Source organism: Ambystoma mexicanum, chromosome 4q, assembly GCF_040938575.1.
Source record: "Ambystoma mexicanum isolate Mex_15411 chromosome 4q, UKY_AmexF1_1, whole genome shotgun sequence".
Taxonomy (NCBI): domain Eukaryota; kingdom Metazoa; phylum Chordata; class Amphibia; order Caudata; family Ambystomatidae; genus Ambystoma; species Ambystoma mexicanum.
Window position 1 is genome coordinate 493,719,088 of NC_090928.1, and position 12,882 is coordinate 493,731,969.

The 12,882-nt window shown below is 45.7% G+C and overlaps 1 protein-coding gene across 1 annotated transcript in view; it reads left to right on the plus strand.

The window, feature by feature from the left end:
* PNPT1 (polyribonucleotide nucleotidyltransferase 1) overlaps positions 1-12,882 on the plus strand; it is a 1,336,943-nt gene that overhangs the window by 438,043 nt on the left and 886,018 nt on the right. The window contains exon 8 of the mRNA XM_069608057.1: positions 10,240-10,353. Within this exon, the coding sequence (XP_069464158.1) occupies positions 10,240-10,353 (114 nt within the window). The remainder of the gene's footprint in view (positions 1-10,239; positions 10,354-12,882) is intronic.

The following is a 12,882-nucleotide window of genomic DNA, read 5'->3' on the forward strand; positions in this document are numbered from 1 at the left end:
CTTCCAGCATCAAAGCCGCGCACACCCTGGCCATCCTTACCAGGTATGATTAGGAATTTTGGTCCAAACTCGGGATGATCCTGGAGTTTCCTGCCGGAGGACAAGAAGGCTATTCTGAGAGGTTGAGGTGGCCTTGGACCCTGCCATCACGGTGGCTCTGGATATTGCAGACTCTGGTCTCTGCCAGATGAGCAATGGTGTGAACCTTTGGCGCCAATTTTGGCTGAAGGCAGCAGATGTGCAGTCCAAAGTGGTGGACATTACTTTGGTCAGGAACTATTTGTTCGGAAAGGTAGCTCCAATCAATTAAGGCTGATACAGAGACTGCATTCCCTGGGGACACTGAGGCAAAGAAAATAATCTCTTCCCTACTTAAAGGGATACTCTGCACCCCATCACCAGCCCTCCCGCTCTACCACCCAGGAGGCCTACACAAGGTGCTTGCAAGCATTTGGCAGTGGAGGTTACCGTAATCGCTCGCAGGCCAGGATGCAGATGCTCAAGCAGGCCTGAACAGATTGCAGATCCAGTCCCCCACTTTCGTACTCCATTGGGCGGCCGACTGGCGAACTTTGTCAACAAGTGGAAGACCATCATTAGGAACAAATGGGTACTGGATGTTCTACATCAAGGGCACACCTTGGATTTCCAACACAGGTGTTCACGCATTCCTCCTGTGGCATGTGTGACATGGGCATGGTATCACGAGAGACAGTCTCAAAGGTGTTTAGTTCAAAACAATTATTTACTAGGGTTCCTGGGTTGGTGTAATGCCTGACTGGCCCTAACTCTAAAGGGGTGGTTCCCTTAACTGATCCTAAAGGCCGTTGATGTCTTCTAGTCCAAAATAAGTCAGTCTGTGTCTAAAGCTGTGCCTGCCCTCGCTCTTTACAAAAAATGTGATTAGAAGTCTTTAAAAAGGAAAATAGAGTTTCAACAGAGAATTGTAAACCAAAGTTGGTTTCAGGTGGTCTTCTCACCAGGTGTAGTTTGGTCAGTATCACACAAATGAGTTCAATCAAAAATGGCTGTTCGTAAGACCTTCTCCACAGAGCCCTTACAGTGGTTTCAAATACCTTCAGTGTCTTTGCGTTCATTGGGTTTCTCTTCCCCAAGCTTCAACTTGTTCAAGTTCCAAACACCATAAAAGAAATATAACACAGTTCCTTTTGAAGCTTCTCTGGCTTCCCTTTCCTAAGCTTCAATCCTTTCAATACTACAAAACAAGTCTCAACTTGGTTGGGCCTCTCAGGGTTCCCTTCCCCAAGCTCGGGCCCCTTTCAGCTTCCAACACCAATTCAGTTTTGTCAAAATGCACTTTGCTTTCTTTGTTAGGCCTTTTAGGGTTGCCTTTGCCAGGCTCAGGCCAGTTTCAGTTTCAAACACTAGATGCACCTTTAATTTTTAATTGAGTTCTTTCATAAACACTTCACTTGTGGGGTGCAATCGGACTTTTGAAACTGCCTGGTTCTTTGTTCCTCCTAGGCGTGACCACTCTGATCTGCAGCCCCTCTTTATTTCTTACTTTCACCTTCAGGTGCTTCTTGCACCTCTTGTTTTCTTTGACTTCTTGCCTGTGCACACTTGCATCTTCCCTTTTCTGTTCCTTTTTTTTCACTGTGCACTCTTGCACTTTCCTTTTACTTTCTCGTGCTTCTCCTGCACGCCTAACACATTGTTCTCTCTTTACTGTGTACGTTTTGCATTTCTCTTCATCATATATGCTTTACACTGTGGGATGTATTGACCCACTCAACAGTATTCCCCGCATCACTAAGCTGCTTTTGCGCAGAAACAGCCAAATGGCTGTGCTGGCTCCTGTGAGCACCATGGCTCAAAACTGCATTTTGCAACAACAACAAAAATGGCTGCACCGTCCTGCTAAGCACACATCAGGCAGGATGGAACCAGGGGGCACATTGAAGGAGATTGCCAGTGGGTTCCGACATAAACAAAAGGAAGAAAGTGTAAAAAGCAGCGTTGCATTGCTGCAAAAACCAAAATCTCCATTGAAAAGAAACTGTTTCACCTTTAAAAAAAAATGCTGCTCTGACGCGAATTCCCTCTGTTCCTTAAAGCCACGATGATTAATCATTAAGCCCTACCAAGCCCTGTGTCTCACTGTGCCTCAGCAAAGCCAGGCATGATTCTGAATTGACTAGCCCTGTCAAACCAACTATAAAAAAAACAAATTAAAAAAAATAAACAGGAACTTTACTTTTACTTAAACGGGAAACATGTTCATTTTCTTTACAAAAGTATCCAAATCTCAGCTGTTCAGAGAGACTCTAGCTGAGCCAGGTCTGTTTCAATGTATCCATCGCTTCAGACCAACTCCAGCATTCAAGAGAATAACTATAGCTGCAAGACAGTGTGTGAATCTGCTGGAGATGAAAAGTAGAATTTAAGAAGGAAGGCCAGCTGCAACACGTGTAAAGAAAAAAAAAATGCCCCTTTGTAAACTAAAGAAAAACAAATGCATGTATGTTGAAACGGTACACTGATGAATGAAAGCCTGCCAGTCTTTAGCAATATGAAGGGGTTTGTTGCTGGTGACACTCTATAACATAGGTTATTTTATGCAACATGCGTGCTTTATTTCTGGATCCAAGATCAGAAAATAAAGGTTAAAACTATGGTGGCTGGAGTTGCAAGTTGGAAAACAGGTTTTGTGCTTGGAGGGCTGGCGCCAAAAGGAGGGCTCTCTCTCAGCAGAAATTAACAACCTCCTGATAATTACGTGGTTGAACAGACTTTTGTCTCTGCTGGGACCCTTACAATGAAGCTCCCAGGGAAGGAAGTCTGAAGTCTGAAGTGTGAAGGGGCAATAAAACTTCAATGAAGGGAGAAATCCCCACCATGCTCTGATGGTAATGGCAGTTGGCAGCAGTTGAAGGAAAGAAAAGAAAAAAATGACCCGAGGGACAAAGGATGCCATTTGTTTCCCAAAGACTATTTAATGAATAAACTTTAAAGACTTTTATGTCTGCAGCAAGACTTGCTAAAAGTGATTTTTTTTTTTTTTTTTTTTGCGCTTTGTTTTAAGACTTGGTAGAATTGACACCGTGGGGACAGAAAGGGCAAAGCATTGAGGATAAATAGAAAAGTATCAATGTTGCAAACATACATTTTTGTACGTACATCCCTTGGGATAATTTGCATCTGTGTAGAACGTTATGGAATTTTAGGCCGAATCTTTCATGCTCAAAATTAACAAAATGTATCGGAAGGGTGAAACAAGGTCCAACAGACTGGAGGATTGGACAATTGTACAAATGTATGTTTGTGGCAAAATCGGATTTTAAGTAAAGTAATTGTGGGAGTTTTTGGACATTGTAAAACCCCCATCATAAATCTGACATACTTCCCTTGGAAATCCAACCAGTTCAGAGCGAGACAGGGACTAGCACCCCTGTCCAATCTAAGTAGTTTAGAGGCGTGCTTAGTTAACCCTGCCCAGCCTATACTTTGATGTCATTATGCAGTATAAATAAGGGTCCCTGACTAGACTCTCTAAACAAACACTCATCCTGATTTCCTGCGCTGCATTCTTGTTCCAGTCATCCTCCAGATCCAGACTCCAACTACAAGGCCAAGCATTGCTGAACCTACTCCAGGGCCCACTGCAAAACACAAGCATTGTTGATCCTGCTCCAGCAAGGCCTACATTTTGAAATCCCACTAAAATTCCCAAATAACCAAAGGGGAAAGGTGTGGTGTTTTTGGGAAGCAGCCTGATACCACTAGCTGCATGCATCCTGCAATCCTGCCATCCACTTGACCTTTAGTATCCAGTGACCAGAAATCCAGTCCAGTGCCATCCGTTGACAAGAACTGCCCAGCTGTTTGCCAAGCGTCCTGTGTAGTGACCAGAACCCTTGACAGTCCACTTTTAGTTTGGGATTTTGGACCAAGTATCACCTACCCCATCTAAACCCATAGCCTATCTTGTATTTGTCCTTATCCTACTCTCGAAGTCATCCCATCCTTACCCGACTAACTTGTAAAACTGTCAGAATTCTCTGTGCATTTAGTCATTAATCTCCAAGCATCAGCGCTACTTTTCTCTTCATTTCTGACTTGCATAGATCATATGCCATTAGCGATATTCTGATTAAATAAAGTAATTTTCCTTAAAGAAAAGGGATACACTGCGTGAAGGGTTACAACTGCAGCGTAACTTGGAGAATTCACGGGTGGCGTTCCTCTTTTCTTAGTCATTAAATCTAGTTTAAAGTAAAACTGTTCTTCTCTCAAACTGATTTCCTTTCCAATTTCACCCTTCATTTTACTCAAAGCACACCTTTTTCCATCTTGCATAACTCGGTCAATTTACCAGCTAGAGACTTACTTTCACTTCCATTCTGTACCTGTGATATCTACCTATTCCCCAAAGTATGTATTTCACCCATTTTTTAAAAAAAAACTTCTGGGTAATTTTAGGCAGGAATTGAAAAAGTGTAACTTTTAAATGTGTGGGTTGACTGCAATCTGTGTTAAACTTTCCTCTCATTTCTGAACTGTATGCTTTTGGTAATCCATTCTTTGTGAATTTTAGTATCTCTGCATTGTTGCTTTAGTAAGGAATTGTATTTGCTTCAAGGTTTTTCACACACATTCATTATTTATGTATCCATTCCGAGTGTCATTTCACAACATTGCAAGGGGTTTAAAATCAGTTTTTTTTTTTATTTGGGGAGGGAAGGTCAGATTCATATTCCGTTTTCTGTTCCTTATTCCTGAGTACCTGCTGCTTCTTTGTATCCACTCAGAATTGATTTGTGGGTTGAGGGAACATTGCAGTGGGAAATTCTAACTTGGGTGCGATCTGTCTTAAATCCAAAAGTGCTCCTATTCTGCTGTGCTGTGTAGATGCTCCACTAAAAAGTCAAATCCAGTGCATTACTCACATTCTCATTGTAACTATCACCCCATTGGTGATTGCTGCCCCATATTAAAAAGTGTGTGATTTCTTTTGAATTTTAAATATATAAGTATTGCATTTGACCAACCAGCCTGGTTCATGGTCTTTCGTGACCCGGGGTATTTGAAAAGGGGGTGTGATATGAGTGGTGTATCATCCCAAAATTGAATCTACATAAATAAGGAGAAAGGCACCTCAGTTAGGCACTATATACTAGGCCGAGACCAAGGTGTGCGTGTCGCCTGATCCACGTCTACCCTAGACGACTGGCTGATCTGCTCACACGCTGGTAATCCAACACATGAGACCATTCGCCTTCTGACGGATCTCGGATTCTCCATCAACTATTCGAAGTCCTGCGTAGAGTCATCACAGAATGCTCTGTTCTCGGTGCCCGCCGCAACATGGTCGCATGTTGGCAACCCTCTCGGAGTAGAGGGTGATGGCATCCTGGGGAAAGTGCAGTGCCTGTCGGTGCAAAACGCAACAGTGCAAGCCATGAAGAAGTTGTTGGGCGGCATGATGTCGTCCTGCATTCACCTCGTCCCATTCTGCAGGTTCCATAAGAGTCCTCTACAAGAGTTCCTGGATGCATGGTGGCTAGAGGTCACAGGCACTTGGACGGACAAGGTTGTTCTCAAGCAGGAGTACAAACAAGCTCTACAATGGTGGGGGGTACGTTCACATCTCACGAAAGGGGCTTCTTTCCAGATACCTCCATTCAAGGCCACAGTCATCTCAGATGCCACCCTGGAAGAGTGGGGGGCCCACACCGGACAGTGCCATGTCAAGGGACTCTGACTCCCAGAAGAGAGGGACCTCCACATCAATGTCCTGGAACTCTGGGCAGTCTTCAGGGCCCTCAAGTCGTTCCTACCTCAGTTAAAGGGGAAGGTGGTGCGAGTCTTCGCAGACGCGGCCACCACCAGGTTCTACATCCAGAAGCAAGGAAGGACGCTTGAGCGTCTGCATCCTGGTCTGCGCCCAAGCCCTGTGGCACTGTGCCATTCTTCAGGTCATGTTCCTCATCCCTTTTCACCTGGCAGGCATCAGACCGACCCTGACAGACTTGCTCACAGGGGCTGCTGTCCTGACATGAATGGGAGCTTCAGCAGGCACAGGTATCCCATCTCTTCAGCAAGTGGGGTCAACCTCTTTGCGACAGGGGCCAACTGCAAGTGCCAGAGGTTCGCCAGCAGGTTCCCTCAACCAGGGAGCCTGGGGATTCCTTCTCGTTCCCATGGGAGGGGCTTTCCATGTACACCTTCCCTCCGATCTCACTCCTGCTACGTGTGATCAACACACTCCGACGTACTCATTGCAGGATGAGTCTCATCGCTCCACTGTATCGCGAGTCTCATCGCGCCACTGCAGATCTGGTGCCCAGACCTGCTCCCTCTGTCAATAGCACTGTCTATCAGGCTGTCTCTGCTTCCTGAACTTCTCACCAGAGAGGGCGCATCGATACTGCATCATGACCCAGCGTCACTGAGTTTAACGTCCTGGCTCCTGCAGTCCTAGAGTTTGGACACTACGCTCTGCTGCTGGAATGCAGGAAATTCCAGGCTAAGGCCAGAGCTTCATCTACGCTGTCTTGCTACGGCCAGAAATGGGAGCGATTCATGGTACGATTCAGGACTCAGAAGAATATGCCTCTGCGGATCACAGCTCCTTCCATACCTGCTTCCGCTGGCCAATGCTGGACTGGCTCTCGCCTCTACCAAGGTGCATCTGGCGGCCATATTCAGGTATACAGGGTGTTAGGCAGAAACCTGTGCAGTTCCCTTGGGGACCACTGCAAAAGATTTAGGACTACAGGTGTTGGCAGTAAACCCACTTGGTAGCAGTCTGTACCACCCAGATTTACCTGGTAGCTGTGGCTGAGCAGTCAGACTTCCCTCAAGAAGAGTTAGGCAGTATGTAAAGTATACACAATAGGCACTCAGATACAATAGCACAAGCAAACACTGACCAGAGCTTTGGTATCAAGGTATATAATTATTTATTTAAAAACACACTTATTGAAACACTCCAACATTAAGATTGTAAATCACTCTAAACACAGTTACTATTATTATATATACATCCCTTATTCCTTATCAGACAAGTCTTAGTTAACACCACTTATTTCCAGATAGAGGTGAGCGCTTAACTATAGATGGCACTCCAATAAGTTAACGAAAAAGGGAGGGGAAAAAGGCAGAATGTAGGAAAATACACCACACTAATACTTAGGAACTCTTAAGCAAGGCAGGAAAGTCAAAAGTTACTTGTGAGCCAAAGTCCATAGGCCGGGCCCACTCTTGGAGAGAGCAGAGCACAAATGTACCCAAGATCACACAATGACAACAGGCTTAAAAAGTCTTGCAGGGAGTTTAGAGAGGTTTTAGTTAGGCTCAGAAAAGTTTAGCCAGGGTGTCCCAGGCTAACCCAGGTTCGAAGGCCGGGGGCTAAATCTACCCCGTACAGTCGGTTGCAAGGGAAGCCAGGCGAAACACGGTACCTTAGGTGGAAAGGATCCTCCAGCGGGGGCAGTTGTTCCTGGCAGCGGGTGCAAGTTGCTGCGTCGTACAGAGCAAGAGAAGATCTCGACGTGGAGGAAAGATGAAGGTCGTTGCACTGCCAGGGAAGAAACCAGCCGCAGAGTTTTCCGGTTAAAGGTACTACACTTTGATTCGCGGTAGTGGTAAAACGTGGTATCCCGGTTGCCGGGGTGCTTGCCACAGGCAAGGCGGCCACGAGTTGTTCCAGGAAGCGAAAAAGGAAGCAGACTGGTTATCCCCACCAGTCGAAGGAAGAAGACTCTCCGGACTGGAGATCTCCTCTGTCGTTGGGAAAAGTGGTGAGACGGTTCAGCAGGGCTCCACCGGTGGTGTCGTCGTAGCAGGTCGACTCAGCTTCTCCCTCATCGGATTCTTAGGTCCTGTGGCGACTTCTGAAGTTCCAGTCCCCAAAGCCCTGCTTTTATGCAAAAAAAAACCCTATTCACTCAGCCTAGCTGCCACTCAAACCACTTGGGCCAATCGGGACGGAGTGCGACTTGAGTTGCCTAGGCAACTCAGTCCCAGGGTGCCTAAATCCCCCTCCACCCCTCCTAAGTACCCCAGACAGAGTCGCACCACTTTGGAGGGCTTCTGTGGAGAAGCCCGCCAAAAAGTGGAACAAAGGGCTCAACTTGGGTTGGAGTCACAGAAGCGAACACAAACGCCATTTTAGAACCGAGTTCTGGCAAAAAATACCAACCGGAGAATTAATATTAAATAAATAAACCGGCGGTATGTTCGAGGCTATAGGAATTAAATAATTAAAGTTGGTAGCCTCGAACTATGGGAAATCCCATAGGGATATATTTGCGGTCGAATATAAAAAGTAGTATCCACTGCCACCAACCAAAACTCGATCAGGGGGGACGGAGACGTGCCCCCTCGACTAACAGACCCCGGGGCAATCGAATTGCCCCGGCCAGTACGTCCACAATATGATGGTTTGTACTGGTTCTGTTCAGAATTTGAGACTAGTAAAGTCAATTGTGACTTTACATGCCCTGGGAGACAGTAGTCAGTCCCAGGGTATGGAGTCTATACTGGAGGGTCACTATGACACCCTTGTGTTACGGCACTGAGGGTGCTGTATAACACACATCACAAAAACACATGAAGCCCTATGGAGTAAAAGACCCCATAGCCCATTAAGCACATCTAGAGTCAAAGAAACACACTCAAATCATGTCCAAGAGTGAGGGTAAAAGAGTCTCACTCTTGGCAGGAGAAAAAAATAAACCCCAAAAATCCAGCAAAGCTGCTGGGGGGACTCACTAGGTTAGGTAATTCAGCCTAAACAGAGAATTCTCCCTAACACAGGGATGCCGGGCAAGCCCTTGCTGGGGTCACAGAGGCTCTTCAACAAATTCCTCAAGGGCCTATTCAGGGATTTCCCACCAGTGAAGACTCCTGCTTCGACTTGGGAGCTCAATGTTGTTCTGACTAAGCTGATGGGGCCTCTTTTCGATCCATTGAATCAGGCCACTCTGAAGTTCCTCTCATCGAAGACTGCGTTCTTAATGGCCATCACCCTGGCCAGGCAGGTCGGGGAGATTCAGGGACTCTCCTGCAAGCAACATTTGTATTTCCATGCTGCAAGGGTGGTGCTACATACTCTCCCCACCTTTATGCCGAAGGTTCCCTCTGAATTGCATCTCAACGATCCTTTGGTTCTGCCAGTCTTCTTCCCAAATCCTTTGTGGTCCGCTTAGAGGGTATTGCATTCGCTGGACGTTGCTCATGCCTTGAAGTTTTATGATGCATGCACAAAGGATTTTCAGAAGGATTCTCAACTTTTTGTCAACTTAGGTCCTGTGAATCATGCGAAGGCCCTGGCGAAGGCTTCCATATCCAGGTGGCACTCTGGCTGCATCATGTACGGTCATCGTCCAACAGACCTCTTTCAGGCCGGGTGAGTGCCCACTCCACCAGAGCCATTGCAGCAACGACGTTGTTTCTCTCTGGTGTGCCCCTGCTCAACACCTGCATGGCTGCTACATGGAGGTCTATGCAAACCTTCACGAGATTCTAGTGCATTAACAGGGATTCCAGGGAGGAGTCCCGGGTCGGCCAAGTGGTGCTACGCAACCTGTTTGCTTGAGGTGATTTTGTTCTGGGGGTAATTGTATTGCGTCTGTTGAGCCTTGCCACCTCCCATGGTTGCATTTATTCTGCTGTGTAATCGTATTCATGAGCATGTGAATCAATGCCATACTCCATGCTGGAGAAAGAACAAGTCACTTACCTGTAACTCCTGTTCTCCAGCATGGGTCGTGCAAACCCTCTCTCCTTCCCCTCTCTGGCGGTTCTTGGTTCATATTGCAAATTTATGTGCTCTACCAAATCTGAAGATGGCCACTAGTGGTGGAGCTTAGGGAGACAGCAGTCATTGGATGAGGCAGTATGACCCAAAGGACAGTGATTGATTATAGAGTAAAATGCAGTTTTCGGGCTAATGTGAAACTGCTTTTTTCTTTTACTGAGGATTCCCAGCCTGACAGAGAATATACATGTTCATGTGAATCCGTGCCAGACCCATGCTGGATAACAGGTGTTACAGGTAAGTAATGTGTTCCTTTTTAAACTATTTTGATATGCATTAGCTGAAAGCAACTGGCTTCAAGCTAGTTTTTCCCATCCCTGGCCTTAAATATGTATTCTTATGATAAGGTCCACAAAGCTCATTTGCAAGATTGTTGTAACAGTATTTAGTGAATTGCTTGGTGTAATTCATTCAAAGTTGTGCAAATTGTTATAGTTGTGTTCTTGTTGCAGGTGCTGTTCGGATGGGCTTGATCGATGGAGAATTTATTGTGAATCCTACTAGAAAAGAAATGACTTCCAGCACATTAAACTTGGTGGTCGCCGGAGCACCTCAAAGTCAGATTGGTAAGAATATGATTCGCTTGTTATCCAGTGGAATGTTTCTGTGAGCCTTGCAAGAATATTTTGTATATCACGGTTCTCGCTTGGTTAAAGGGATGGTCTAGTAAAAATTTTTATTTAAAAAATAGATAGGCCACATAAAAAAAAATACTAGCATCCTCCGTTTTAAAACTTCCTATGTAAAATTTTGAGCTATTCAAGCTCAAAATTCGAAAAAGCAAGCACAGGGGTGCAGCCATTTTGTGAAATGGAGGCCCTCCTGTGCTGGCTTTTGCGGCACTAATGAAGGAAAAGCCAGCCAGCTGTAGTAAACAAAGTCTACCGATGGGTGGCTTTCCCTTCATTAGTGCCGGGACTCGAAGGTCGCGGACCGGAGACCAGAGCAGGAAAGCTGCAGCTGAATCTCGGTAAGTGCTATTTATTTTTTTTACAAAAAATAAGCACTAGCTGCGTTTTTTTTTCTAAGTTTTCCGGGCTGGAGGAGACAGAAAACTTAGAAATAAAACCGCAGTTTAAAAACGTTGTATTTATGTTTGCGGTCGCTTTTGAAGCGACCGCAAACATAAATACAACGTTATTGTGTTGGAAAACGCTGCGGTTTTTCTTTCCAAGTTTCTCAGGCTCCTCCGGCCCGGAGGAGCCTGAGAAACTTGGAAAGAAAAACCACAGCGTTTTCCAACACAACCGCGTTGTCTGCCTAAATCTGCTTTCCCATTTGGGGCTCTCTTGCTCCCCGTGGGGAGCCCGAGAGCCCCAAATGGAAAAGCAGATTCAGGCAGACACAACGCGGCATTGCGGAAAACAACTGCGTTGTCTGCCTGAATCTGGTTTTCCATTTGGGGCTCTCAGGCTCCCCACGGGGAGCCAGAGAGCCCCAAATGGGAAAGCAGATTTAGGCAGACAACGCAGCATTTAGCATTTCCCATTTGGGTCTCTCGGGCTCCCCACGGGGAGCCCGAGAGCCCCAAATGGGAAATCAGCTGCAGGTAGAAACACTACGCAGCATGTAAACATAACGCGTGTGTTTCTGCCTGCTGTGGCTTTCACTTTGGGTCTCCGGTGCTCCCTTGGGAGCACCGGAGACCCAAAGTGATGGCCACAGCAGGCAGAAACACACGCGGTTGTGTTGGAAAACGCTGCGGTTTTTCTTTCCAAGTTTCTCAGGCTCCTCCGAGCCGGAGGAGCCTGAGAAACTTGGAAAGAAAAACCGCAGCGTTTTCCAACACAATAACGTTGTATTTATGTTTGCGGTCACTTCAAAAGCGACCGCAAACATAAATACAACGTTTTTAAAGCTGCGGTTTTATTTCTAAGTTTTCCGGGCTCCTCCAGCTCGGAAAACATAGAAAAAAAAACGCAGCTAGTGCTTATTTTTTGTAAAAAAAAAATAAATAGCACTTACCGAGATTCAGCTGCAGCTTTCCTGCTCTGGTCTCCGGTCCGCGTCCTCCGAGTCCCGGCACTAATGAAGGGAAAGCCACCCAGCGGTAGACTTTGTTTACTACAGCTGGCTGGCTTTTCCTTCATTAGTGCCGCAAAAGCAAAAGCCAGCACAGGAGGGCCTCCATTTCACAAAATGGCTGCGCCCCTGTTCTTGCTTTTTCGAATTTTGAGCTTGAATAGCTCAAAATTTTACATAGGAAGTTTTAAAACAGAGGATGCTAGTATTTTTTTTTTTTTTATGTGGCCTATCTATTTTTTAAATAAAAATGTTTACTAGACCATCCCTTTAAGATTCTTCTGCAATTCTTTGATCTAACTGTACAGTCAAGTGATGTGAATTGGAAACAAAATGTTTCATTTTGGGAAGGAGTCTGACCCATTGCTTCCAATGTATTTACCCCACAGAGCACTTATTCAGATATCTCTTGTGGGTTTATTTGCCGCCTTTTGTGTGGTTGCAGACCTTGTGTAATCCACTAACCACCATCGTAGTAGAGTCCTAATTAGGAGGGTCAAGTTCAATTTCTATGGTAATCTATATGGTAGATTGTCCCTTGTGTTAGGTTTTGCATACACTAATTGCACTGTCCACAGCTGCCCACTAGATGGGAGGAGTGCACCAGGTTATTCCCAATTACCTAGCAGTGAGTCTCTGGCAGTCTGTTAAAGCCTTTTGTTGAAGGAAGTCTGTGCATGTTTTGGAGCAGCTCTGAGCTGGATGTACGCAGAGTAAAAAGGAGTCTGCCTGCCTTGGTGTTGGCCTGCTTTGTCTTTCTCACAGAGGAGCTCTCACTGAGACCTGTAAACTGATAGCACAACAAGGGATAGCCATGTGTCCTAGACATGATGTGGTTCAATAAAGACTGCATTACACTAGTCAGTTCGTCAAAATATGCCACTTCTGGCCACCCCACTGCACTCTGCAACTAGCTGTACAAGAATTTTGGCTGTGAGATCCAGGCCTGCACAGATTTCATTAGATTTTGTATGTCTTATTATGGCATTGATAATTAGTCAGAAATATGATTCTCTAATGATTTATATACATTTGGAGTCTATAAGCTTCAACCCAAGAGTTTCATAGGCTTG